This window comes from Calypte anna, chromosome 20, assembly GCF_003957555.1.
Source record: "Calypte anna isolate BGI_N300 chromosome 20, bCalAnn1_v1.p, whole genome shotgun sequence".
Classification (NCBI taxonomy): Eukaryota; Metazoa; Chordata; class Aves; order Apodiformes; family Trochilidae; genus Calypte; species Calypte anna.
The window spans coordinates 12,165,160-12,192,118 of record NC_044265.1 but is presented as its reverse complement, the minus strand read 5'-3'; the positions used below and the strand labels follow the sequence as shown (position 1 = coordinate 12,192,118).

Sequence of the window (26,959 nt, the reverse complement as noted above, 5' to 3'; positions counted from 1 at the left end):
CTGCTTGTCAGCCCTCTAAATAATTGAATAGATGTTCATCCAGTGCCTAATGCTCCTGACAGCTGAGTAATCCTAATCCAGATCCTATTCCCTTGCCTATCTTCTTTTCTACCAGCTGTGATGCCTCATGTTGTGGACATTCATCCAAAGCAAGAATTTGGTGCTTCCATCAGTATGGACTGATGATGTCCAAGAAATTCCTCCTTTTCCCTGTGTTATCAGCCACAATTACACCATTCCTGCTCCTGCTGTGTGGGGTTTGCAGCCTGGGATGGGTGCAGGGTTGGATCACCAGGCAAATAAACCCCAGCCCTTGGCTCCAGAAGCTGATCCCAGGATTTTTCCTTCTCCAGCAGATGCTTTTTACTCTGTGCTTCTTCAGCTCATGCTTGGGATGGTTGTGCTGAGACTGTTGTGCTTGGGTATCCTCCCACAGAGTGTCAGAAAAGAAGCAAAGCAGAGTGACAGTCAATTTTTCTGCAGCTTTTCTTGTGCTGGTAATATTGAGTCACTTCAACCCTGATAATCAAAATTGAGGGCTTTGCCTACATGGGTCTGAAGTCACTCACAGAGAGCAAACCAGCCTGGGTATTTTTAGACAGTATTTTAGGAGTAAAATAAAGCAAAAGGCATAAGATGGGAGTATAATAAGCAAGGGTTTCAAACCTCCAGGAGCAGCAAAAAGTTCAACCAAGTGATGCTCACTTTTTTTCCTGCAAATAAAAAAAAAACCCAACAAACCAAACCACATTGAACCAGATTCTGGTTTTGCACTTTCTGCCAGGTGAGGAGGAGGTAGAGGAGGGTAAGAGGTGCTCTAGATGTCTGAGATCTGAGCTTGTGGCAAAGAATAGTTTATTGATTGAGTTATATTTTAGGATCAAATTTTCTGAACTTATTTGCAATATTCCACGTGTGCTGAGAAGTCACCTTATATATAGCTGGTAAAATAACAGCTTGTCTGCTTAAAATAATTAGTAGTTGACAAATGAGTTGGATTTTAAATCCATGAGCAGCTTTGGCTAGCACAGATAAATGTTAAGGTAGCAATTAAAATCCAACAATCTCTCTGGAGGTCTGAACTTTACAGCTGAAGTTTGGAGCATTCCTCAATTTCCAGTTACATTATTGAGCTGTGGCAGTGCAGATTTTGTGTCCTTATATTTTTCCCCCACTTTCCACCAATTCATTGCAGCCTAAAGTACTTCTCAAGAGTCAGGACAAGCAGCCAGCACCCACCCCAGTCCAATATCTGATAAAAAAACCCAAAACCTTGAGCAAAGACATTGAGCAGTGGGAGGCTGTTGTTTCCCCATGAGTAAGCAAATGCTGTAAGACCCCCTGAAGTCCCTATTTCCATGGCAGAACCTGTCCCTTTTTTCTCCTCAGGCTTTAAGAGGGCTGGAGAGTTTTCTATCTCTCCTTTGAGATGTTCTCCTGCTTTGGAAATGTGGCTGAGCTCTCAAAAATCAGCCAGGGCTGAGTGTTCACTCCTCTCTCTCTCCCATATCTCCCTCCTGCTGCTCTGAGAGACCCAACCATGCATTTATTAATCAGGATGATTGGATGAGGTACCAAAAAAAAAAAAAAAGTGTTGACTAGGTAGTGTCTTGAGGAAGCCTAAAATAATCTCCCTCTGCTGTGCTTCAGCAGTGTGGCCAAAGCAAATCAAGAAGCTCGTTGTTGTTTCGAGACTTGTTGCACTGATTTATCATCAGGGGACTGTTCATGAAGCTCTGAGGTTCTTTGTGATCTTACAAAACCTGAGAAAGTCTCAGTCCCTTGCCTGCAGTTTTCTATTTTTGAAGCAGAGCTGCTCTGGGCTGCTGTGGAGACATCATTCTGGGTCTTGAAGGATTATTCTCTGGGGAACCCTGAGTTCCCAAAGAGAAACCAGGGTGATAATTCACATGCAGACTTCCAAACTACTTCAAAGGGTCTATTTAATATTTTTACAGTAATACTGTGCACTCTGCTGCTCTTACTGAAGAATTACAGGTGTCACCCTGAGGAGGTGTGTGTGTGTGGGGGGGGTTGTTTTGGGAGAAAAGTAATTTTGCCAAAGGGATGAGACAAAGAGAGGGGCTGCCCAGAGAGCTGGCATCTCCCAGGAGCTCAGGATCCACAAGTTTTGGAGTGTTTTGCCATCTCCCAAAGCCATGAGGGGAAATCAACAGATAAATACCCACAGGGGCAGTGGGGAAGTACACCTGGACTCAAGAGCTGAGCAGGGATGGCAGAGAGAGAAATCCTAAACCTAGGGATGATAGAAAGGGAAATGGAGAGCCATCCTTCCATGGTGACAGTGGTTCTGTGGGATAATGAAAACCCTTTGCATGGAACAGGACAGGTCCCAGAGAGCTGCAGGTCCCTAATGGAACCCCAAATCCTCAGAAAATGATCCCAAGGCAAAACCACAGCAGGAAAATCCCAGCACCAGAGGAAGGAGAAGCCCTGATGGCATCCCCAGTGCTCAGCATTGATTTGGTTTGGTTTGGTTTTGCTTTGCTTTTAAAGGAAAGTGCAAAATGAACCCGTTGGACCAAATGCTGTGGGGTGAGGCTGCAAATGAGCCTAAGAGGGCAAATGTCAGATTGGGTTCTGCTGTAACTGCTGAGGAGTCATTACTGACCAGTCTTTATGTAACCTACTTTGCTTTAAGGCATAATCCAGCTACCAGATGACCAGCACAAGGAAGATGCTTTGCCTGTGGGCTGGCTTCTTTCCTGTTATAAATTTCTTTGCATCTCACCCCAAAGCAGCTGGCTGTAGGCAGATGCTGAGATTGGCTAAAAGTCTGAGGGATGAGGCAAAGCCCAGGTACTGGGTTAATTGGGAGTTTGGCTTCTGCATGGAGCCCTGGCTGCCTGCAAGGAGAGAAATTGCTCTGCCTTAACTTCAGATTCTGATTGCAGGTTTAGAAAAATCTCTATTTCCCCCACAGCAGTTCCAGCTCCTGCATAGCAATTTGCAGCCTGTTAGCAGTCAGGTTGGGTTTCAGATTTACCTTTCTCCAAGCTACACTGGGCTGGGAAGAATGACTGAAAATCTAGACCTAAGAACTGGAGGAGAAATCATCTCCCAGCATCCTGGGTGTGAGAAGCAGGAGCTGAATCTCTGCAGATACCCAGTAACTCGTGGTCCTTTTCAAGGCCAGATGTTGCAGCTGATGCTGTGCATTAAGAAAACTAATTTCTTTTTTAAGCACAACAATTTCAGAGCAAAAATCACTGCTTTTATCCCTAAAGCAGGCTTCCCAGACACAAGACTCAGATAGAAAGCATTCTTCTCCAGTGATAGATGCAGGGTCCTTGCAGAAGGGGAGGTGAGTTAGCAAGATGAAATAATCAGTGTGTCTTGAATACAACCAGGATTTCCCTGTTAATTACCTAACCAGCTAATTAAGGGGCTATTTTTTTATTAAAATTAATTCTCATCTTTGTAAAATACATGACTTAAAAAGGGGATAGTACAGAAGTGTTTATCACTGGTGCCCTAAGATGCTAATTTCCTGATGTTATGACTTGTAATCAAGATTAATTTTCTGTGACTTACCCTCCAAAGGGAAGACTTTACACCAGTTTTGACATTTAAATTATATTAGATTTGCAAGTCCAATATTGTCATAAATATTCATAGCCACGAACTGAGTATTCAGTATTTTTTTTTATTTAATTTTTAGTTCCCTACTCAAAACCAATTCCAGAACAAGCACAGAGAAATTTCCAAAAAAAAACCCCTGCTTTTAGGCAGAAATTATTGGCCAGCCCTGCTATTGTTTTAGCTTTTGTCCTGCCCATCACTGCATGGAACAAGGAAAGGTGACTGTCTCAAAATAGTTTGAAGATACTTAATTTTTCTCCAGGATTTTCTGGGAAGGTGGTGGGAGGGGGGTGGGATGGGAAGAGGCACGGGGGACATGGAGGGGAAGGCTGGGTCCTGCCAGGAGAGCTCCTGAACACATCAGTCCCAACAAAGGGCAAATTCTTTCTAACAAAACCTTGTCCTCAGTGCAGGGACTGATGACTTCTTTCTTTTCTTTACACCTGAAGCCTTTCCAATGCCATTCATTGCCCTAAGTTTTGGGTTTATGGCATCCAGGAGACCCCCAGCTCCCCCCCACCCCAAGGACTGTCTGCCAGGCACCCAGGGGTGTAAGAACCCTTTTCCTGACAGCATTTTTGCCCCACAAGGGCCAAGCTATCTCCTTGCTAAGCTCTTATCAGGCCAGTTACACTGGGACTGATTTTCTAATATATCCCTGAGGTGTCTGCTCCTCCCTGAAATCAAAGAAGAACAAAGAACCCAAGAACTCCCCAAGATCCTTTGTTTTCTTCCTTGTTCAGTTTAATAACTGGGATTTCCTCCTCCTACAGTGGGTAACAGAAGCACTTGTGATATTATTTACCACTTCCAGCTGGAAAGAAGCTGCTCAAAATGAAGCCCCAAAGTATCAGAGGGGTGACCTGCTCAGCTGGCCCCTGAGTGTCACCTTAGGAAATGAACCCTCCAAGCTTTGAAGATGTAAGGAGGGTCAGACAAGGCCTGGGATTCCAAAAACCTGGACTGAAAAATGTAAATATTTGGTGGGGTGATGTTCTCCATGGTAAACACCTAGGAATAAAGGGAATGCAAGGAGAAGAAATGTAGCGGGAGGAGCCATTCTTGCTCCTGAAGCTCGACAAGCTGCTGGTCTCTTCCAGGACTCCAGCCACCACACAGCACTTCCAGGGTAGAAGTGTAGCAGGAAGAGCCTTTCTTGCTCCAGAGGCTCAACAAGCTGCTGGCCTCTCCATGCCTCACACCAGAGTGAGCTGAGCTGCCTTCTGTGGGTGTGTGTCCCACCTTTATTGGCCCCCTGGTCTTGCTCATGCCCAATAGGGGCCTGTCCTAATCAGGCACAGGTGGACTCACACCCACTCTTTGGCAACTCAAGGCACCTGGTTGACAATGTCTCTCTACAAAGAAATCCAGATTCCCTGAATAATCAGGCCTGAGCTGTGTCCAGTTCTGGGCCCCTCGGCTCAGGAAGGAGATTGAGGTGCTGGAGCAGGTCCAAAGGAGGCAACTGGGCTGGTGAAGGGATCCAGCACAGATCCTGTGAGGAGAGGCTGAGGGAGCTGGGGGTGTTGAGGCTGGAGAAGAGGAGGCTCAGGGGAGACCTCATCACTCTCTCCAACTCCCTGAAAGGAGGTTGGAGCCAGGGGGGGGTTGGGCTCTTTTCCCAGGCAACTCTCAGCAAGACAAGAGGGCAGGGTCTCAAGTTGTGCCAGGGGAGGTTTAGGTTGGAGATTCGAAAGAATTTCTTTCTGGAGAGGGTGATCAGGCATTGGAATGGGCTGCCCAGGGAAGTAGTGGATTCTCCGTGTCTGGAGATCTTTCCAAAGAGCCTGGATGTGGCACTGAGTGCCATGGGCTGGGAACCACGGGGGGAGTGGATCAAGGGTTGGACTTGATGATCTCTGAGATCCCTTCCAACCCAGCCCATTCTATGATTCTATGATTCTATGAAGGGTGAGCACCAGAACTGGTGAAGATGAAGCTCTTGAGCTCTGAATTGTTTGAGGGACTTGAGCCACAGTTGTTTGAGGACACATAAGATATCTTGGGCTCTTTCCTCCTGAATAACTCATTGCAATGTAGGAAAAGAAGTTCCTGTTTCATCCTGGCAGAGAAAAAAAATATCAACAGCCTGAAATTTCTTAATTTCTGATTCAGTAAAAACTGGGAGTCTTTTAAGTGACAAGTTCTCATAAATAATTCCATCTAATGGAAGATACTTTGGTAATTGAAGTATTTTAATTTCGGTCCTTTAAGTGCAGATAATTCTCATTAAGGCTCAGAATTCAGGTACTGTGATGAATTTTCATGTAGAGAGAACAGCAAACACAGCACTGAAATGGTGGAAGGATGAAATAAATGGTGAATTTATTCAGCATTTTATGGGCAAAGTCATTAAATGACTCATTAAGCAAAACTGTCCATTCCTTTCTGGGTATGAGAGTTTTTATTATTCCTGCTTTTCAGGTAAATAAACAGCAGTAAAAAAACCCAACAAACTAGATCTGATTTAAACCTCTTCTTCACAAGGGTTTTCAGGATCACCTTCTCTTTTTTCTAGCGAGGTTTATTTTTAAATGAGGTCTTAAAGTGACCCTGGGAAGCCTGAAGTGGCCCCTCAGCCAAACTCCTGTCTGATATTGCTCTGCCTAAAGGCAACAAAACCACCCCTGGGGGAGCTGAAAGTCCAGGGAGACAGGTTGAGTACATGGATATTATAAATATAAGCCAAAAATTTAGATTTCAGGGAGAAAAACCCACACTTGTTCAGCAATGCAGGGAGAATTTGCCCTGCTAGTGATGTTCAGGATTGCTGAAAGGAGTTTGTAGTGCCTTGGAGAAGGGACTCTTCTCATTGCCTCGTGCTGCTAAGTCAGAAACCAAGTGATGAGATGAAACCACTCACATCCCCAGTTATTCCACTGGCACTGGAAATGCTGAAGGAAAAGGGATATTAAAGCAAGAATGAACCTGAGTGCTTGTTTGCCACCCAACTCTCCTCCTTCCCCAGAAGGGATGGGCTGTGGTGTTTATGGCTCCATGGGCAAGAAGGGTGACAGCACATTTTCCTACTGCTTCTCCTTTACCTTTTACAGGGTTGGAAAAATACCTACAAGGATGGAAAAGCTCCTTCCTGCATCCCTGCTGCAGTCAAATGGAGCTGGGAAAGGTGCAGAAGTGCAGGGGAAATGGGAAGCACCAATGTGAGTCATTCCCTCCATTTAGCTTGTACTGAATTCCCAGCTTGAGGAGGCATCACTTGATTTATATTTTTTTTAAGATAGAAATTAAACATTTTCAAGACTCATCTCCCTGCTGAGCTCTTGTTTACAATCTACCCCTGAGTGCCAGAGGAGAGGACACTCACCCAAGCAGAGCCAGATCTCCACCAGCCCAGGGGATTTGCTGTGCATCCCTTCAGCCCTGCTCAAGATGGTTTCAGGGGCTCTTTCAGCCTTTCTGCTCCTCCTTGTTTACACAGACACGGGGCCACAGCTGGGTCACCCAGATCCATCCAGGTGTCTCCAGAGCAAAGAACATTTCTTCTGCTTTGTCATCCCTGACCACATCAGGCTCACAGGGGTTGCTGCTGCTGCTTGCTTCCATTTCTCCAGCTCTGCTTGCTGTGCTCTTTTATATCTGTTGGGATGGCAACTTTCCAACCACACTGCAATCTCTCTGGGATGGTACCCAGCCTGGTTTGAAGCTACATTGCTTCTCCATGGCTTATAGTTCTTATTCCTTCTAGTTCCTGCAGTGCTTAGTTTGAATAAAAGCATAGCTAAAGGACAGTTATACCAATTTTGAGCACGTTAGCAAACTCACAGCTTCCACAAGGATGCTGAGATGTGTCAGTCAATCCTCCCTCCCCCCAAATCCATGGTTATCCCATACATCCAAGTCTTTGCAGTTGCTCCAAGCAGCCAGGACCATTGGCTTGGTAGCTCTTGCAGGGTAATTATGATCTGATCTTGTTTCCTTTTTCATGAGGAAATGGCTTTTTTTACGGGGGGAAACCTGTGTGTGTGTGATAGCAGGACCAGCTTTAATTCTCAAGGTAGAGTTCAAACTTAATTTGAGGGCATCCAAACGTTTCACAGGACCTGTCTGGGGCTTGTCAAAGAAAAGGCATTCAGCAGTTCTGCTCTGCTGCAGCTGTGGGTAAAGAAAAGCTCGTGGAGGTGGGGAAAAAAAAAGGGCTTTGTTTGGTATATAATGCCACAGCCAGTCTCACAACCTGAGAAGAAAAATAAAGAACCTGAATCAAATATAAAGAGAGAGAGGTACAGACCATTTGAGTGCTGTTTGGATTATAATGTTTAAGCTTGCCAGGGACCTATTTAAATCCTCTCCTTGGTATATACCTGGTACAGACAAGGAAAAATATTTGGTCTTTAGCAGTGAAGGAACATGGACAGACTGGATGATAAAAAAAATCTCACTAGAAGATAGGTACTTTAAACAGAAGGCATGAAGAAAGAATGCCAAGAAGATTGTGCCTAACTTATAGGGGACAGACAATGCTTTGCTTATTTATTATGCATTCATTAAAGTGCCTGAAAGAAGTGGAGCCTGGAGCTAAATCAGACATGCTTTGAATCATGGCAATGGAGCAGGGAAAGCTGCACAAAATAATGTTTGTTTGGAGATTTAAAAGCTTTGTGCATGTAAGGATATATTACACACTGCTGTAAGGTGATGAAAAGCCCAGGGACTGAGTAGGTGCAGCAATACAAGGTATGAGAATAACTGGGAAATGTTTTAGTCCTGTAAGGAGTCCTAATTGCCATCATTAAGTGAAAGAGGAAATTTTGTGCCCCTTGTTATACCTGGGCTGCCAGCTCTGAGGAGCTGCTACATCCAGCCCTGCTTCCAACTCTGTCTTTTAGGCTGAGGCAGAAGGATGGGGAGTTACAAGCCTGGAGCAGAGGATTTGCCCTTGCTTAAGTACAGAGCAGTTATAGACAGCTTGTCTTTTTCTGAGAATGGGGAATCTGACCAAAAAAAAAAAAAAGAAAAGACTTTTTGGAAGGAAATCAAAATCTGCTTGAGGGTTCCTGTTAAATTCACTAAACAATATTGACAAAAAAATAGGGGGGAAATGTTGAACTATTGCAGTGTTTTCAAATAAACACTTGTCTCCTCTCTGGAAACACTAACACATTTCATTTCAAAATATTAGATGAAAAAACATGCTGAACTTCTGTTTTGTTTCAGAATTGTCCTAAGCTAAAAAAAGAAAGAAGAAAAACTGAGCTATAAGCCAAAAGCAAAGCAAGGTGATTTGCCTCAGCTTGGACTAAATGTTTTACTTGCTATAGCTCAACCCCAAATGAATTACTTTGTTTATCTCATCCCTGGTAAATTTCTTAATTCATTCTTCTTGGTTTGACCCAAACATTTATTTTTTTTTTCCCTTTGAAAATGAAATCTTTCACTATGAAACCACAACCCCTGGTGTTGTCCCAAGTGCAGGAGGAACCTTTCCAAGAGGATGAAGGAGAAACAGTGACTCCAGCCCATGAGTCCTGGAAGCTCTTCCCATGGGCAGATGCATCTCCAGAGGCTTTGACCCCAGTTTTCCTGTGACTAGCACTAAAAAGCAAAGAAGAACCTCAAGGAAGATCAGCTTCTCCTGCTACAGCCCAGAGGGACCACACCAGCACCTGGAGAAAGGCAGGGCTGAGATTTATCCCCCTCCTACACACCCTGGGGTTATTTCTGGGTTCTGTAGCAATGCTCTGCTGGGCAATTTCCTTAGAAATAAGAGAAAGAGCTCCAGAAGCACATCCATGGAAGTGGCAGCTGACTCCTTGGTAATGACAGCTTTGGAGACACTGATGACAGGCAATTGTTTAATAAGAACTGACAGCTTTTCATGAAAATAATTATATTGATGAAGCACGAGGACATTTTAGCTGAGTCTCTGGGTTTTCAGCCAAGCTCATCTTCATGACTGACAGCCCTAAGTACCACACCCTGATTAACCACCTCTGGAACTACCACACCCTAATTAACCACCTCTGTAACTACTTTATCCTGACCACATCTGTAACTACCACACCCTGACCAACCAGCTCTGGACCATTTTCACCCATAGGAAGCATTGTTTGATATATCATCAAAATCTAATTAATGCAATCAGGCTGGAGCCCCCATAAGCAAAAAATCCTGTGTCCTCTTCTGCCAGAAAACCCCCATCAGACTTCAGAATCCTCATCCATGGGGTGGGTGCTTCAGGGCTTCACAGCCCTGCAAATTCCCTCCCTGACAACTTTTCATGCCTTCCTTCTATTCAAGGTGACACTGAGGGTCATCCACCTGCTCTGATCTCATCCTGGGTTCTGTTTATCCAACACCTCTCCAGGCACCACAGAGAAGGTTGAGATTTCTCCCCAAACATCTGTGCTTTTGTCAGGCTTAGAAGTTGGGTGCAGAGGCTGTGAGCAGAAGACTTTTTTTTTTTTTTTTTTCCAATTGTGAAACCAAATGGCATTCAGGATATTTTGACCTCAAGTAAAAGGAAGGAAAATCTAGTATTGGAAGGAAAAAAAATTGATCTGGACTCAAACAGTGGAGAATGAAAACAATTTGTGTTGGTGAGGAGCCCCAAAAGCCTGGAATATATTAAGCACAGAATAAAATCAAGGGTTATAATGCTGACACACCATTTGTGTGCTACCTGAAAAGAGCTCATATTGGGTCACTTCAGTATTGCCAAGGGATTTATGAACATTTCGTGGCTCATTACAAAGCCTTCTCTACATCCTAATTAAATGGGGAATTTCATCAGACTTGGTGCACAGGAGAAATGAAGGGGTGGGAGTGGGACACTGACACCCAACTAAGACCCAACTGGGACTGGGCTGGGCTGTAGCTGGATGGGCTGTCCCAGTAGCTCCAGTTGTACCCATCCACTGTCCCTTCTTCCAACACCTTGTTGATGAGAAGCTTCCCTCCTGCCAGTCCTTCTTCTGAGCTGGGAGATGGCACTGGATTCAAACCAAGGGAAATTGGACAAAAATGAGAAAGGAACAGACACCTGGAGGCTTGCAATTGGGAATTGCTGGGGCCCAGGGTTTCTCCAGCACTTTTCAGGCTTTGAGAAATAATTTCCTTCCCCTCCTTTTGGCCAGAGCAGTGATGCTGTTTGTGGATTTGGACAGTGAAAGACTGGGATGTTTTGGAAAGAAAAAAAATAAAAATACCTGGGAACATTTCCATTTCCCTCAAATCTTGCTTACCTTGTTTTAAGGTTTTATTAAGGACAGAGAATTGTGGACAATAAAATTATTTCCTGTGCTGGGAGAGGTAAAGCAGATTGTTACACACAGAAAAGAGGGAGCTGACTGCTCTCATAAATAAGTCAATGTGTTACTCCTGCTAGACTGGAGGTGGGATGACAGCTCTTCCAGAAGCTGATGCTCTACTTCTCTGTGACCTTTGGTAAACACAAATTGGCTAAAAATACCCTACAAAAACACACAAGCCTCGGGGCTACCCAAACACCTGGAGCAGGGGAGATTTTAAATGGTCCCCTCGACACCCAGGTGTGCTGAGCATGGCACCTCTGGTCCCTTTTAACATATCCAGATCCCCATCCACCACCTCCCCCTTGGCTCATGATGGGTTTTGTGTCCAGGGAGCAGGGATGGAGGTGCAGATGATTTAGGAGCATGGAATACCAGGGGGGAAAGGGGCTGAGTCCCACTGAATCCCTCTGGGAGAAGATGCTTTCAGGAGGTGTTCCCAGCAGGGCTGTTGGCAGTCCCCCTGCTTTTTCTCTCATCTCTCCCTCAATTTTGAGGGGAAGAGGCATGGGAGTGATGGAACAGGCAGGGAAAATGAAAAGCAACAGGAGATGGAAGAATATTAAATTCCAAAGTAGAGTTTTGGGTCAGGATGAAAAGTTCCTCAAAATGACGTGCAGGAAGCACCTAACCCAGGGCATGACACCAACCCCCTGGGACCCAACAGAGGAAACAAATCCTCTCATCCAGACCTTTTTTTCTCCCCTTTGTTTGCAATGTGATGTCTGAGAGGCAGAAAGAAAGAGAAAGCAGGAACGGGACAGGAGTGGGACAGGGATGTGGATCTGTACCCAGGCAGAGAGGAAGTTCCCAATCAGCCACCCTGTCCCTGGCTCCCTATTTAAAAGGCAAACTCACTTTAATGAGAAAATACCATTTTCATTAGATGGCAACAGAACAGCTACAGGAGAACACCAGCAGGCTGTGGTTCCCAAGTCACCTGTCAGGACTTGGATGAATTACACACTGGAAGGAGAATTACACAGCAATTTCCACAAAGCTTTTTGCACTCTGTGACTCCTCACTCACAGTGACAGTGACAGGGTGGGAAATGACTGTCCTTCCAGTGCCACAGGGACAACCTTTTGGAGAGCTGACCCTGCCCACACTCTGCCCTTTCCTCCCTTGTTACCTGGCTGGCATGGAAAGAAAACTGAGCCCCAGAGCTCCAAACCAGGGGATGCCCAAAAGGTGTTAAAGGAGGGGAAGAGCACATAAATAATGATGATGGAGGTTTGGGGCTCTGGGAATATGACCTGAGCCATGGTGATGATGAAAAGAGGAGCTGGGTCATGTTGTCAGTGTGGTATGGATGAAAAATAGAAGGAAAATAAATAAATAAGTAAATAATGATAAAAAAGAAACTGTCCACAAACACAAGGATCTACTCTGAACTACAAAATGTAAGTAAAACTGAGTCAGCTCTGCTGCTAACTTGCACTCCAGGGATCAGTCCCTTTGTAGCCTGTTCCCCCAGGGTCCCTGCAGCTGGGAGTACAGATTTTGGGGAGGCAAAGCCTGGAACATGTGTCCTGCTGAGCTGAAGCCTTTGCCAACCCAAAATGTGTCACCCTGCATCACCCAGGCACCAGTTCCAAAGTGCAAAACTCTTCCCTGCACCGTGGTGAAAAGCACAACAGTTCTGCTCTGAAAAAGGAAACTCACTGACTGCTTCTTGAGCCAGAAATAGGGGGGAAAAAAAGGTTAGGTAATTTATTTGCCTGGGATAATAAGCATTTCAAAGTTATCTAAACAGCACTAATAACAGGGAAACTTCTGTTTATTTAATCAGCCTGTTCTTGCTATGGGATTGATGTCGGTGCTCCAGGCAAGCTCCTCTCATTCTCCTTAAAACAATTTAAACACAAACCCTTGCCCAACAGCTGGGAGAGGCTGGCAGGGCAGCAGCTTCCCTTCATATCTCTGCTACTGCCTTAACCATGGGCTCCTAAAAAAAAAACCAAACCACAACTCAGTTTTGTTAAATGCTAGGCTGTCAAATGCTGCTTTCCAGCAGGAAGAGTGGCTGGAAGCATTTTGTGGGTAAGTCCTGGATCAAGCTGAGCTTTTAGGGACAACCAATTCATGTTTCATCACTGCTATGCCCCATTTCCAGTCCAGTCAGCTTGGCTGGGACCAGCTTTCTGACAAGCTGCAAGAATGATAAATGCCAGAGCCATGTTTCTTTGCAGCTGAGTTTCTTGGCTCCTTGGATAGCAAGTCTGCTTTCCTCAGTAATCTTTGCAATTCACTCTTTGTGGCTGGACACAAAAGCCCTGTTTTCTATGAGACTGCTTATCTCCAGCAAAGCTTCGATGGAATATCTAATGAAGATATGAAAACTCTGTCAAAACAATCCCTGTCCCAGCCTGGAAAGTCATTTTTCATTGCTTCTTCCTTGTTTGCTGGTAATCATAGAAAGAGTGGGGGATTTTCTCCCCATTAGCCCCGAAACACCCAACAGCAAAGAGCTCTCTGATGGCCAAACCCATGCTTGGGGGATTCCCAGGAATCTCCCTGTAGATCCATGAAACAGAATGTTGGTGTAAGCCACAGACATAAGAAAATCACTCTTGGCACATGGGTAGGGGGGAGATGCTGGAAGGATGAGGCTCACCCTGCTCCAAGGATAGAAACAAGCTTGGGACCTGGTGTCTGTTTAGAAGTAAAAGCAGCCAGGCAGGAAGATTTCTTTACCACCTGAGTGCTTTTCTCCTTGCTGAAACATGGACCTGAAAACCCCCCAGACAGGGACTGGCTCTTGATATAATCCTAAGGGGATGCTGGGTTGGAAGAGGAGCAGCCTTGGTCAATGCTTCACATCACACAAGCAGGATTTGCACAAAATCTATAGGGTTAAAATAAAAAAAAAAGCCTGTTGCTGGAAAGGAATTAATACCCAGAAGATTTTCATCTGTGCTTCAGGTCTTTTTTTATCAGCTGTAGCCACAGGTCACAAATCATCTCTACAGCTGGATGGATGTGCATGGCCATAAAACCAAGGTGCTGGCTGCTGTCATCAGGGTGGCTCAGGGAAGGTGTTAGAGGAAATTTGTATGGAAATTCTGGGATTGCAGCCTGCTGGAAAGCATCCTAACAAAAGCCATGCTGGCCCTGTGAAACTGGAAAAAGGGACCAGTCGTGCAAATCACTCAGATCAGCTCCTGAAAAATCACCTGAAATGTTTTTTTGTTGGTGGTGGTTTGGTTTTGGTTGTATGGTTGGTTTTTTATTTGTTTGTTCAGTTGGTTGGTTTAGTTTGGGGGGTTTTTGTGTGTGTGTTATTATTTTGTGCTGAATTGAAAGGTCTGGCTGGGATTTCCAGCAGCAGAGAAGGGTCCCTCTCTCCTCTGAAAAGAGAGCTGGTATTTTTTTCCTTAAGGTTTTTTGTTTGTTTGTTTTAATTGAAACTGAGGAAGAGAAGCTTTTCCTGAAAGAGTTGGTGAGTTTAACAACATTTTACATTATTCCATTACTTCTATTATCACATTGGGAAGAAACCAGGAACTTGCAGAGGAGAAAAGAGAACCATGATTGGAACTGCTTTAGTGCAACAGCCAGGAGATAGAACCTTGCAGTCAAGGGGGTCCTTAAAAGCAACTTTTGCCTGGGCAATATTTAAGGGCTGGCTTTTAGCCCCAGCACTACACAGCCTGAGAAAACCTTGAGAATACACCCTGCAGGTTTCTCTTTCCCAGCCACCCTTATTTCAAAGGACTGGAGGCTCAAGGCAGTTTTATTTCTGGCTGTAACTCTGTACGTGGTGAAACATCTGCTGAAACATCTCCATTGATGAAAAGAGGGGCAAGAGGGAGAAGAGAAGCATTAATGACAGGGGAAGACCTTCTGCCTTGTCTCCCTGTGCTACAGCCATTATCTCAAAGCCTCTTCAGAGGAACTCAGGCCAGGCAGGCAGTGACAGGGGTGGGAGACCTCATTTGCTGGGAGAGACAGAGCTGGCAAGCAATAAAGCACTTGGCATCTCATTCTGGAAATAAATAGCTCCTGCCATGCCTCATCTTCCTTCTCTTTTCTTAGAGGACTTGTAGCATTAATATCACTGCTGAAGCAGATGTCTGGGCTGCCTTAGACAGGAGCAGAGTGGATCCCTCAGCCACAGCTCAGCCCCTCTATCCTGAAGCTCTGTCAATGCCTTGAAGCTGGAATATTCCTCTGCCAGCATCTCCTCTGGCTCTGACAGCATCAGGAACCATCCCAGAGAGGGGGAATGGGGAGAAGAGGTTGCTAAGGACTGCACCAAGCTGGAACCTCAGAGAACCAGGGCAAGCTGGGGGGAAGCAGCAAGGATGGGATTTGGGAAGGTGCAGGGAAGGTGCTGGTTTGTGGTGAGGAGCTGGGCTTGAGCAGCCTCTCTTTTTCATCATTATTGACACCTCTCTGCCCTGAACCCTTTTTTAAAGTCTCATTTCCTTCTGTAATGGTTAGTTTTGTTTCCACTGGGAGCACTGCCCTGCGATGATGTTGTCAGTGAGACCCTTGTTTGGTTTGGTGACAAACTGAGGGGAAATGCATCCCTAAGGGAGCTCTTTGTGGAAATTCTCTGAGCTTTTGGCTCTCCTAAGCAGAGTGTGCTTAGCAGTGAGCTAGAAGTCTAAGGGGTCTCTGCCACTTTTTTTTGACTCAGAAAAATTGCTATTTTGGCTGCTAGTTCTCTGTTTTCAAATTAAACTCCTTTTCCACTAAACACGGAAGAATAAATGGGATTTGGCTCCAGGATGCTCTTGGAAAACAACCAACAGACCTGGCAGTGTTTCTGGCCATGCTGGCATCACACTGATGTGTCTCCAGTCAAAGTTGGGCTGCTTAAACCATGTCCATACCCAGCACTGCCCTCAATATCTGCTCTCAGGCAGCTTCATCACTGCACAAAACCTTTCAAGGAAAAGCAGAGGGAAGGTTTCCCTTCCCCTTTGCAACAAGAGGCAATCTCAGTGTGCAACAAGGACACCAGGGACAGAGCCAGCATCTGTCCAGCACCACTGGCAATGAGTGGCATCACTCTGATGGTTATTTAGACTCTCAGCTCTCTGGCACATAGAATCCTGCAGTCATTCAGGTTGGAAAAGACCCTTAAGATCATGGAGTCCAACATTTAAACCAGCACTACCAAGTCCCCTGTACCTATGTCCTTGAGAGCCACTGCCACACATCCTTTAAATGCCTCCATGCATCTTCCTTTCCTGCAAGTTAGACCTGGAGTTTTTTCTCTTCCCTTGACACATCTCAGACCAGCAGCTCAATGCCCAAAACAAGCCCCAACACAACCAAGGTCCTGCAAAAGGCCCTTTTTGCATTATTCAGAGGGGTGAGCCCTGGAGAAGCTTCTCTGGGGAGCTGGGGTGTGAGCCTGAGCCCTGCTGAAAAGCAAAACTAAGAAGTTGCTCCCATTTCTCTGCCACCCAGAGTGATGCTGGGCAGGACATTCAGTTCTCCAGAGAAGGAGAGGGATGGAGAAGAACCCACACAGCAGATCAGGCACAATTTCATCACAGAGTTACACAGGAATAGAACAACTCCAGATAATTGCAGGGCATGAGAATATGTTCAGTGTCATCTTAAACTCAGGGAGATTAATTTTCCTGACAGCTTGTTTAAAAGGAAAGTGGGCTATATAATGAAAAGAAATAAAACCCTCACAGATGGCCCATGGTTTGGCCAGCAGTGATTACCTTTCCAGGTTCTTGCCTGAAAGGATGGCAGCATTTCCCAGAGATTTTTGTGCCTCCAGGCCTTTCCTTTGGATGTAGGGCCACAATCAGGCTCTCAGGCATTGATTTTTTTTGTTAAATGGCAATCTTAAAGATAGGTTTCTTGATTGAGATGTTCTTAACACTTGCCTGTGAGGCGCCAAGCACGGATCAGCACCGTATAAACCAGGGCAAGAGGAAAGCCAGGCTGTTAATCTTCATAATGTGCCTCTCAGTGGGGATTTCCCTTGAATGTTATTTGCATTAAATATGATGCTGAGTGCTGGATATGCAGTTATAAATAAATTAAAGGCCATATTTAAGTCAAACACTGTTGATGGCAGACTCAAGCATGAGAGCTGCTAGCAGGGACTGGACAGATTTTCTCAGCTGCCTGACTTGCTGAAGTGCTGAATCCCATCTTGGTGCCCTAAGAAACTCCTGTTGAGGGCAATTAAATCCCTTAGTGGGGTTTTTAGTGTCATCTAATAGTTCTGGCTGTGTTATGGACACTTTGGCTTGGCAAGAACAGAGTACAGGCTTGCTGGAGCTGCTGTTCAACAAAACACCCTAAGTGCATTGGTTTTCTCATTTGCTATGTAAACAGCTTAATTATTGCAGCAGAGTCAGCCTTCCTCTCATGGCAGTGAGGAAAAAAAAACCCAGACAACCCAGGTTTGTGCTAAACTTCACTGAGATTAATTAATTTAAGTAAATAAATGAGCCCCTCCAACTCTGTGGTGTGGCAGGACCCTGGTTTGGACCCTGGGCTGGAGGAAGATGAGATGGGATTCATCATCTCAAGCCAAGTGCAGCAAAAAAAGGGGTTGGGGTTGTTCTTGTTTGCTTCTGACTTGGTAATAACCACCAGGAACAGCCCCAATAGCTGTGGCAGGGAAGAGTATCTCATGGATGTGAAATGTTCCTCCACTCCAGGGCCAGACCACGAATACTTGGAGGGAGGTTACATGATCATGGCAAGGTCATGCCACATTTCTGTGCCCTCCCTGCTAAAGCCCTGACTTTATTCCAACCTCCTACAGAAAACAACAGCTCCCAGCCCTTTATTTTTCCTCTCTTCCTCCTCACACTCCACTTTGTGGGTTTCTTCACAACGATGATGAGGATGGTGCAGACACATCCTCTCCAACTGCTGGGGATGGGAGCAGAGAAATTCAATTAGACTTTCAGGGCAGAAAAAAAGAGCACATCCCAAAGGGGCAGAGAACATCTGGATGACTTCACTGCTGGTTTTCCCCAGTGCCTTTCCCCAGCCTGCCTCCTCTCAGCCTCTGGGAGCCTCAGGTATTACAGGATTTGTTTCCCAGCACAATTTGGGTCTCCAGGCTGGCCCAGGACTGTGGTGCTGGCTGTATGCCCTGCTTGCTTGGTGCTGATATCCTTTCTGACCAGATTCCAACCTCTTTTTTTGCCCTTTCAAGGGATTTCCCATCCTCCTGTGCTGGCTGGGAAGCATCTGCCAGCTGCCAAAGTGGTGTGAAGGAGACCAAGCCTGGGGCAGAGTTTGTCCCTTGGGTTAGTGACCACAGCCTATGGGGTGTTTGGGGCATTCACACCACCCCATCATTGTATCTTGAGGTCAAATATCTATTTATTAACCTGGCCCTAGGCTTCTCCTTCCTCCTACAATGCTTCATCACACTGGGAGTTAAGGAATAAGGAAGTGTGACAATGTCAGAAGCCCGTGACTGACAGTGATAAAAAATGAAATGTGGGCTTTAGGGAGGGAAACTCAATCCTGGGAGTTTCTCTTTTGAATCAAATGAGTATATTAAAATGTATAAATTGTCCCAGTGAGGATGAAATGTATGGTCTTTGCAGAAGGAATCAAGAGTAATGAGAGCTATGAGCTAAACCCTCCCAGTGCCTGTGTGACTTGCATTTTTATAAGATGGTTTTGGAAAAAACTGTAGAATAGGAGAGAAAATCTGGTTAATTTGGTACTGAACACACTCAAATAGTTGTGGACTTATTTAATCAGTTCTCTGAGGGAACAAGGTGCTACAAAAGTCCTACCATGTCCTCAGACCACATTTCTTTTGTTCAGCACTCCTGACCTGCATTGCTCTTGGTATTGTTACAATTAATAGGATGTGGCATTGACTGGCTGTATTAATTAGCTCCTCAGAGTGCTGATCAAAACCAGGGGTCTGCTGAGCTAAATGTCATCCTGCATCAAAGTGTCCCCAGCTGACAGGCAGCACCTTTCAGTCTGGGTGAAGCTGCTGAGCTGGTAGACCCCTTTCTTCAAGGTTAAAGGAGGAAGAAAATGAGATGGTTCAAGGATGAGATATTTCTGCCCCCCAGCCAGGGTTAGTACTGCCTCACCATCAAGGTTTCTAATCCAGCCCAAAGGACTTGTTTCCTGAATAACTCATCATCACATTTTTATTTTTTTTTTTAGTCCCACACCTAAGATGCTCTGAAGTTGAAGAGAAGAAATGGCATCCATGGGAGGCCAGATGGGGAAGCTGATGTTATTGGAGCATGATGAGTTAGTTAGCCCTCTCCCCCAAGAACTTAATTTAAGGGAAAATACCCCAAACCTTTCAAAGTGCTCACACCCTGGGGAGGGAGCAGGAGCTGGGGCTGCACTAGTCTCAGGTGGTCACACCAGATAAGCAACTGCAGGATGCTGGGGTCTGTGTGAAAGAAGGAAAAGGGCTGAGAAAGCTCAGAATTTATTATTTCTTGTTGCCTTTTCTCTGCTATGGCAGACTGAGGGTGTTGACACCCTGTGAGAGGAACATGGGGTATGGAGATAAAGGGAGGACAGGAGTTGGGAGCATCTCCAGCTTCACATGCTGCAAGTGGTTTATATCAGAGAGCAACCAGATGGGCTGGGACCAGCAGAACCCAGCTTCATCTGCTGAATGCAAGGGAAAAGAAGGATGTCAGCACTTGGGCCACAGGTTTTGCTATCTAATGATACCAGCTTTAGGCTGAGATGCCCACAATACTTGGACCTTGTCAGCTCAGCACCCCCCAGGCTCCCCAGTCCCCTCCATCTCTACTCACCCACGGTTCCCAAGGAGTAAACCCATAGCAGGGAAAACACATTGTTGGCACCATCAAAGCCTGTCCTGTCCCTCCCTGTGTGTCCCACGGGGGGATCCTGCCCATCACACACCTCGGGCAGGACACAGCAGCTTTTCAAATGTCAGGAAGCCAAAGTGCCATCTGTGAGACTCCAGCAGATGCTGCACAGAGACAATAGCAAAAGCCTTTAAGGAGGGGGAAGCAGGGAGAAGACAATTAAATAGCTGTTTTAAATGATCTGGCAGAAGATTAAAGGCAGCTGCAGGTTTTTTTTTTTTTGGTTTGGGTTTGGTTTTTTTTTATTCTCTCTAGGAAGAAGAACCATGAGATTACCTTCATCTCTCCTGGCTTTACAAACTGCTGCTAAGAGGAAAACCTAAAAGCTAAACTCATCGCCCAGATTTCCTCATTCTTTTGTTATCCCTCCAGCTGACATCTCAGGAAGAGGGAGGGAAAAAGAAATCAAGTGAATTACAACCAACTGGGGGGAGAAAAAAAAGAAAAAATTATGTAAGAACTGGAAAAGCACAGCAGGCCATGTGGTTATGTACAGCAACAAACAAACACAAGAGTTTATTTACTTCAGATTGAGCTGCAAGATGGACCAGAGTGTAAAGGAGCTGGGATTAGGCAGGCAAATGTTGAATTAAAGTCCTGGGTTTCCTGCACATCCCACAGATAAAAGGCAGATTTTTAGGGATGCTCAGGCCATCACAGATAGGCACCTCTTCTGGGGTGGGTGTCTTCATAACATGTCTAAAAATGATATATGAAGGTAAGAAAGTGAGCAGCCATAAAGGAAAAACAATCTGCATGGCCATCTGGGCATTAAAATTCAAACTGCTCTGAAAAAAACAGGGCTGAGAGTGTATGATGCACATTGAGCTGCATGGGGTGGGATGGGGTGTTCAGCAGGGGCCTGTTTGGGGGTCCCAGAGCCAAGAGCAAGGCTGTGAAGCAGCCAAACCCCCAGACACTGCCCCCTGAGTGTACAGGGGAAATATTAAATTCTGCCCCAGAGCTCCCTTATGTTGCTGAGTAACTTTTAAAACCCCCTCCATTGAAGTGGCATGAAAACATCAATGTGCTTGGGTGGGGATGGCTTTGAGAGGTGTTTAATTTATTTGGAAAAAAAAACCCCAAAAACCCAACAACCCTAAAACCTGCTGCAGTGTGGTTTAGAGGATGTCTGCCTTTTCAAGTTTTAACCTTAAATAATGTGGCTCTAATAAACTTCCTGCTGCCACCAGATCCCTCACTGATGCCAACACTCAGACCAGATATCCCCAGCTGACAAAAATAACAGGCAAGCTTGGCAGTGAAGAAGATGTGATAAACCAGGTTCACAGGTTGATTTAAGCAGCTACAAGGAGAGTGCTAAAGAAAGCTGGGAAATAGGACTGTTAAAAAATGTAACTATCAGAGGCTGCACAGGGTTCATGTCTGGATGGCACGAGGCAAGATGAGCAGTGCCTGGGCACACTGATTGTGGTGACACGGAGTGACACCCTGCAGAACAGCTCACAAACTGAGCTAGGAAGCTGTAATTACTACCAGGGTATCCATCATTGTGGAGATTACAAGGAATAGGAGCAAGAAACAAATAAGATGAGTGTTGTTTGAATTGGGGGTTTTGGTTTTTTCTTCTTATCAGGAAACCTGGTTGTTCACACACAGCCTGGTTTCACTCAGAAATGCCAAAAAAACTTAAATATTCAAAGCATATCATAGAAATACAGAGAAACTTTTTCAAAATCAGTGATGCTGAATGAATACACTCAAATATTCATCCTGGGAAGCTTGTTTCAGCCCAGGGAGGAGTATTCTCCTGCAATGATCCCAGCAGAACCAAAGCCCACATTGGGTTCCAAGTCTATAAATGCTACAATTGCTCTGGTCTGGAGCTGGTTTTCAATCACTCAATGAATAAAAACACAGAACCTCCGTTTGTTTTAGACACTTTGCCAAAGAGGAAGAGGAGTGAAACATGTTGAGTGATTTATTACACATTATTTGCCAGCTTGAGCAAGTGCATCGTTGCTCTGCTTAATTCCAAGACAGAAAATGAACACAAAGAGATGCAAAGACCTGCTCTGAAGCAGCTTGAACCCACTGCCAAACCTCCAGACTTCTGACCAGCAAGACCTCTGCATGTCCCTCTCCACATCACTCCTTCCCTTTCTTTTCAGGTCTTCCATTCTTTGTCTTTTTTTTTTTCTTTTTTAAACCTCTGCACACAGCATCCGATGTGAGGCTGGCTGCTCACAGGCTCTGCAATGCTTCCCATTAATGCACTTCAAACCTGACTTCCAGTTGCTTTGCTTATTCACTCTGGAGCTTTCCCCAGCCCAGAGCCCTGCAGCACGTTGTGTGCTGCTTCCCTGTGCTTGGAGGGATGGAGTAAAGCCATTAGAACAACCTCCCCATCTTAGAAAATCTACTTTAGTAGCCAAATCCCCTGAGAAGAAATGGGATAGAAGGGGTTTTGCCTTTTTTTTTTGTTTTGTTTTGTTTTTTTCCCAAGCAGCTGCTTCCTTCTTATTACTATTGAAGCAATTAAGGGGTGAAATCAACAAACAAACAAATAAACAAACCTGAGGAAAAACCCAGAGGTGAGTTTCACATCCTGTGCATTCCTATCTGCCTACTTCTTGCTTGGCTAACCCGATAAGGTACAGCCTAAATAATAGCAAGACTGTAAAAATCTACTGAGAATTGTTTAAACTGTAATCTCCAAAGACAGGGCTGGGAAATAATCCTGGTTTTAACCCTTTCATGATCACGGGTTTAAGCCTAAAAGGAAGATAACTGGAAATAATGCATTTCAGCCATGCTTTTCTCAGAAGATATTGGTCGTGTCTCCTCAGAGAGCAGAGAATTTGGGTTAAGTACCCTGGGCTGCCACTGACAAAATCCAAAAAGCACCTACAAGAGAAGTGCATCCCTCATCCTCTCAAAATAAAAGTATCAGGACAAAACACAGAGGGAACCCAGGGCTTGGGGGCTGGAGTTTGGTTTGCTGGAACAGGGGGAAACTTGGAGAGAACTGTCTGAACACCCACAGGCTCTGGGCTTAAATCTGTCTGTACCTACATCTGCTTTTACAGGCTCTGATTCTGGTTTGTTTCCATTTCAGTTCCCTCCCTTGAACTGTGGGAATATCTCAAAGCTTTTAGCACACGGGCAGCTTTAAATCCTAACTGGCTGCTGGCTAAACCCACCTGAAATTCGTGTTCAAAATAAAAGGCTGAAAAGCTATCACATGCAAGCCTGGCAGCAAAGGGACTGAGGAGGTTGGTACCTTGCTCTTACTGCCTCTCCTTCCGTGTCTTTTGCATTTTTCAAGCCTAATGCTCCAGTAAACAAATGCTCGGAGCACTGGGGCACCGCGAGTGTTGATGCTGAAATCCTCAGCACGCATGGGCGGGTGTGTCTGGAGCCTTTCTGAGGTCAGGAGGGGTTTGCTGATGGATTTCCCCAAAGCAGGAAAAATACCAGCCTCTGGCTTAGAAGATGCAGTTCTGGGGGGGATGCCTATGCTACAGCTTGGCCCCAAAACTTTCTGAAATGAAGCTCTGTGGCTAAACGGAGGAAAGGGGCTGAGGAAGCACACACACACAAAAAAACTGGGAAAGAAGGAGAGGTGGGTTTATTTCCCTCAGCCTAGCTGGCTGCTTTCCAATGGAAGGAAAGGAGATGCAGAGGATGCAAAGAAAGGGTTGAAGACTTTTTTGGTGGGTTTTTTTGGTTTTTTTTTCTTTTTTCTGGCGACAATCTGCCACATCTAGGAGGGACCCGCTGCCCCCCAGGAGTCTGTGGCTCATGGCAGTGCCGGTCCGGGACAGGGGGACACAAGCCCGGGGTCGGATTAAACCCAGTGCAGGGTCTCAGCCCGGCAGTAAGGGACAGGAGGGGCTGCGGGGTAAACTCAGACACAACCCCCCCAAATCTCGCCTGCCCACACCCCGGTCCGCCCCTTCACGGCTGCTCGGGACAACACCCCCCCCCCCTTTTCCAAGCCAGTCCCAGCCTTCTCCCCTCCTACTCCTCCCGTCTCTGCAAACTTTGGCCATCCCAGCCAGGCGGCTGATCTGTCCCTGCTTCCCCGGAGCCCCCGAATCCCGGGATCCTCACCTGGATGACGGTCTTCAGCGTGGAAGCATCCACGATGGCGGTGCAGATGAGGGAGTCGGGATCCTGGTCCTTGCCGTAAATTTCCCCCATGGTGAAGATCATGGGGATGGCGAGGAGGAAGGAGGCGATCCAAATGCAGCTGATGAACTTCTTGGTGCGGCTGCGGGACATGATGCTTTTGGCTTTGAAGGGGTGGCAGATGGCCATGTAGCGCTCCACGCTGAGGCTGGCGATGTTGAGAGCCGTGGCGTAGGTGCAGGCGTCCCGGAGGAAGTAGTAGCCCTTACAGACAGAGCCCCCGAAAGCCCAAGGGTGATGGACCCAGATGAAGTTGTAGAGCTCGATGGGCATACAGAGAAGGAAGATGAGGAGGTCGGAGAAGGCGAGGCTGGCCAGGTGGTAGTGCACGGTGCTCTGCAGGTTCTGCAGGGACTTCTTCCGCACCAGCGTGTACGCCGTGATGGAGTTGCCCACCGTGCCCACCAAGAAGAGAGCCAAGTAGATGACGGTGACCATCACTTTGGAGTAGATATCGGTGTTGACGTCCAGGTCCTCCTCGTCGGGTCCTTTGGGGAGCAGATCGGAGCGGTTCGAGCCGTTGGCATAGCTGCTGGGCTGGGGGTGCAGGGTCCCCCCCGGCACGGTCGTGGCCGTGGCGTTCGGGTGCATCCCGGAACCGGGCCGGGGGCGGCAGCACCGCCCGGCCCCACGGCAGAGCCCCGACGTGCCGCTACCCCCGGCCTGCAAACTTGGCTGGTTTTAATGCGGCGGGGAGGAGGTGCCTGCAGCTCCCGCGGGTGTGCGTGTGCGAGACACTCACACACCGCCCCCCGCATCCCCCCCCCCCGCCTCGCCTGGGAGCCGCCCGAAGCTCCGGCTCCCTCCTCCTTGCAGCTCCCCGGCACCCAGCTGTGCCCTGGCAGGGTACGAGCCCCCCGCACACCCCCTCCCCACCCCACAACTCCCCCCGCACCCCCTCTGTCTTGCACAGCTGCGCCCGGAGCCCCCGCCCCCTCCCCACTGCCGAGGACGGGGTGGGTGGGGGGTTGCAATGCCAGCCCGGTGGATGGTGGGGGCACAGGACCCCTCCCTGCTGGGACACATCCTTCTCCTCCTTCTCTGTCCCTTACAAAGTCAGAGGCACGACTGGAAGCTGAAGGAGGGGGATGAGAGCGTTGGCCCCAGTCCCCGGGAAGGGGAGAGGCATTAGGGATGCTCCATCACTCCTGGGCATCCATATGGCCTGCTGGTTCTCGAATACCCACTTGCTGCTGCTAGAAATTAATTTAAAGGATAGGAAAAGCACATTAAAAAGTCTTACCCCTGCCCTGACCCGCCTGGAGTCACTTCAGCAGGGTGGCACGGCCGTGAGCTGCTTTGCTTTGGTCTCCATCTCTTATTTCCATATCCTCAGATTTGGGCATGTGGGGTTCTCTCTGAGCTGCCCTGTTGCAGGGACAGGGACTGTGGGGTGATGCTGAGGGTGACAAGGGGATTCCCCACATAAAAGGACCCCCCAGGGGTGAGCAGTCTGTGGGGGGGGGTTACACTCTCAAGAGAAGATGCTGCCCTCCAAAGCTCCAGTGAGCTGGTTTTCTAGCCAGTTGTCTTTGTGATAAATCTCTTTACAGACACAGAGGGGAAATTAGGAAAATCTCATCCAGGGAATCACTGATTTATCCACAGACAGCTGTAATCCATCCCTTTCAATCATTAGCAGGTGTTGGGTACCTGGTTCCCTGCAGCCAGTGCATAATGAGGTCCTGCAGATCACTTTCTGATGCAAGAAGATACCTAATCCTGCAGTCTCCATGCAAACAGTGAATTTCCACAGCCATCCAAGAGTCAATAATTCCCCAAAACTTTCTCCTCTTAAATCCATCCAATAAGATCACCATGAAGACTAACCACAATCAGATTTATTTAGTCATCTTATTCATACAAATTTGAAGAGAAATGTTTCCCTGCACTCATCCCACTCTAGTTTAAAGAATGACTAATAATCTCTTAGCACCAATGTTCCTTCCATTTAAAAGCTTTTGCTCCAGAATTTCTATTAGCCAAGAGTTTTCTGGTCTTGGTGTCCCAGCTGATCTCATCTGTTGTTTCTTGTCCTTGGACAAGGTTTTGGGGTGGATCAAGAATATTTATCCTAAAGAAGGGAAGTGGAACATTCAACAAATGGTGAGTTGTACTCAGGTGAGTTGTCTGCAGGGGAGGTGCAGCTGGGATGCAAGCCTTGGCTTGGGTGCTGGGTGTCCCTGTTCCTCATCCCCCAAATTAAGGAAAGCTTACAGCCCATGGTCCAAGCACAAATCCATGCTCCTGGACTAAAACAGTTCTCCTACAGAGGCAGCAAGGTAGTTCCTTTGGGATCTTTGTCTATAATGAAGAGTTATTGTCCCTTCCTGCTCCTATAACTTCATTTTTAGCCTTGTGGAAAGCAACTGTTATCCCCACAAACCAAACACCCAACTGCTGCTCTGATTTTACAATGTGGATGTGCAAGTTTCTCTCAATATCTGTGTGTAGAAATACTCTGCTTTGGATACTCTTGCCTCCTGTTTCTGCTGCTAACAGGGAGACTCTCAGCATCTCCCTGCTCTGTCCCAGCAATCCTCCTGCTCCTGGGCTGCCTCCTCCACTTTTTCTGTGCCAAGAGCTGGCAGGAAATATCAAGAGATACAGTTAGAATGGAATTCTAATTACACACTGAAATATCAACCACCTGGAATCAATGTGGCTGTTGATTTATAAGCAACACTTCTAACAGGCTGGTGCAGTCTGGACCAGCCACATCTCTCCTTTCTTAAAAGTTCATTAGGAGAGTATTGACTGGCCAAAGAATGATATGGTTTCTCATGTCATGAAGGGCCTCAGCAGCATATTTCTATGAGATAATTAATTTCATAAACCAAATTAATTCCTTGGCAAGTTTGTCTCACATGAAGCATTCTCAGTAGGATCAGCAGGTAGCTCTGCCCTCTTCTTTTTCTGATAGATCTGGGTTTGAACCCAGAGCTCATTGCCTGGGGTGCAGGTCCCCATGAAGAAGTGCAGGTCACTGCTCATAAAGGAGAAAATAAAAGAAAGTCTTGTCCTTATCCATAAGGAAAAGGGGGAACATCTCTGTAGTGAAATGAGGCTACCAGGTGTCACTAATTACCAGGTAGTGGGCATGAGCTT

At 46.4% G+C, this 26,959-nt stretch overlaps 1 protein-coding gene across 1 annotated transcript in view; it reads right to left on the bottom strand.

Moving 5' to 3' along the window:
• Positions 1-24,509, bottom strand: part of NTSR1 (neurotensin receptor 1) — a 43,319-nt gene extending 18,810 nt beyond the window's left edge. The window contains exon 1 of the mRNA XM_030463026.1: positions 23,774-24,509. Coding sequence (XP_030318886.1) covers positions 23,774-24,442 — 669 coding nt within the window. The 5' untranslated portion in view covers positions 24,443-24,509. The remainder of the gene's footprint in view (positions 1-23,773) is intronic.
• Between the last annotated feature and the right edge of the window lie 2,450 nt (positions 24,510-26,959).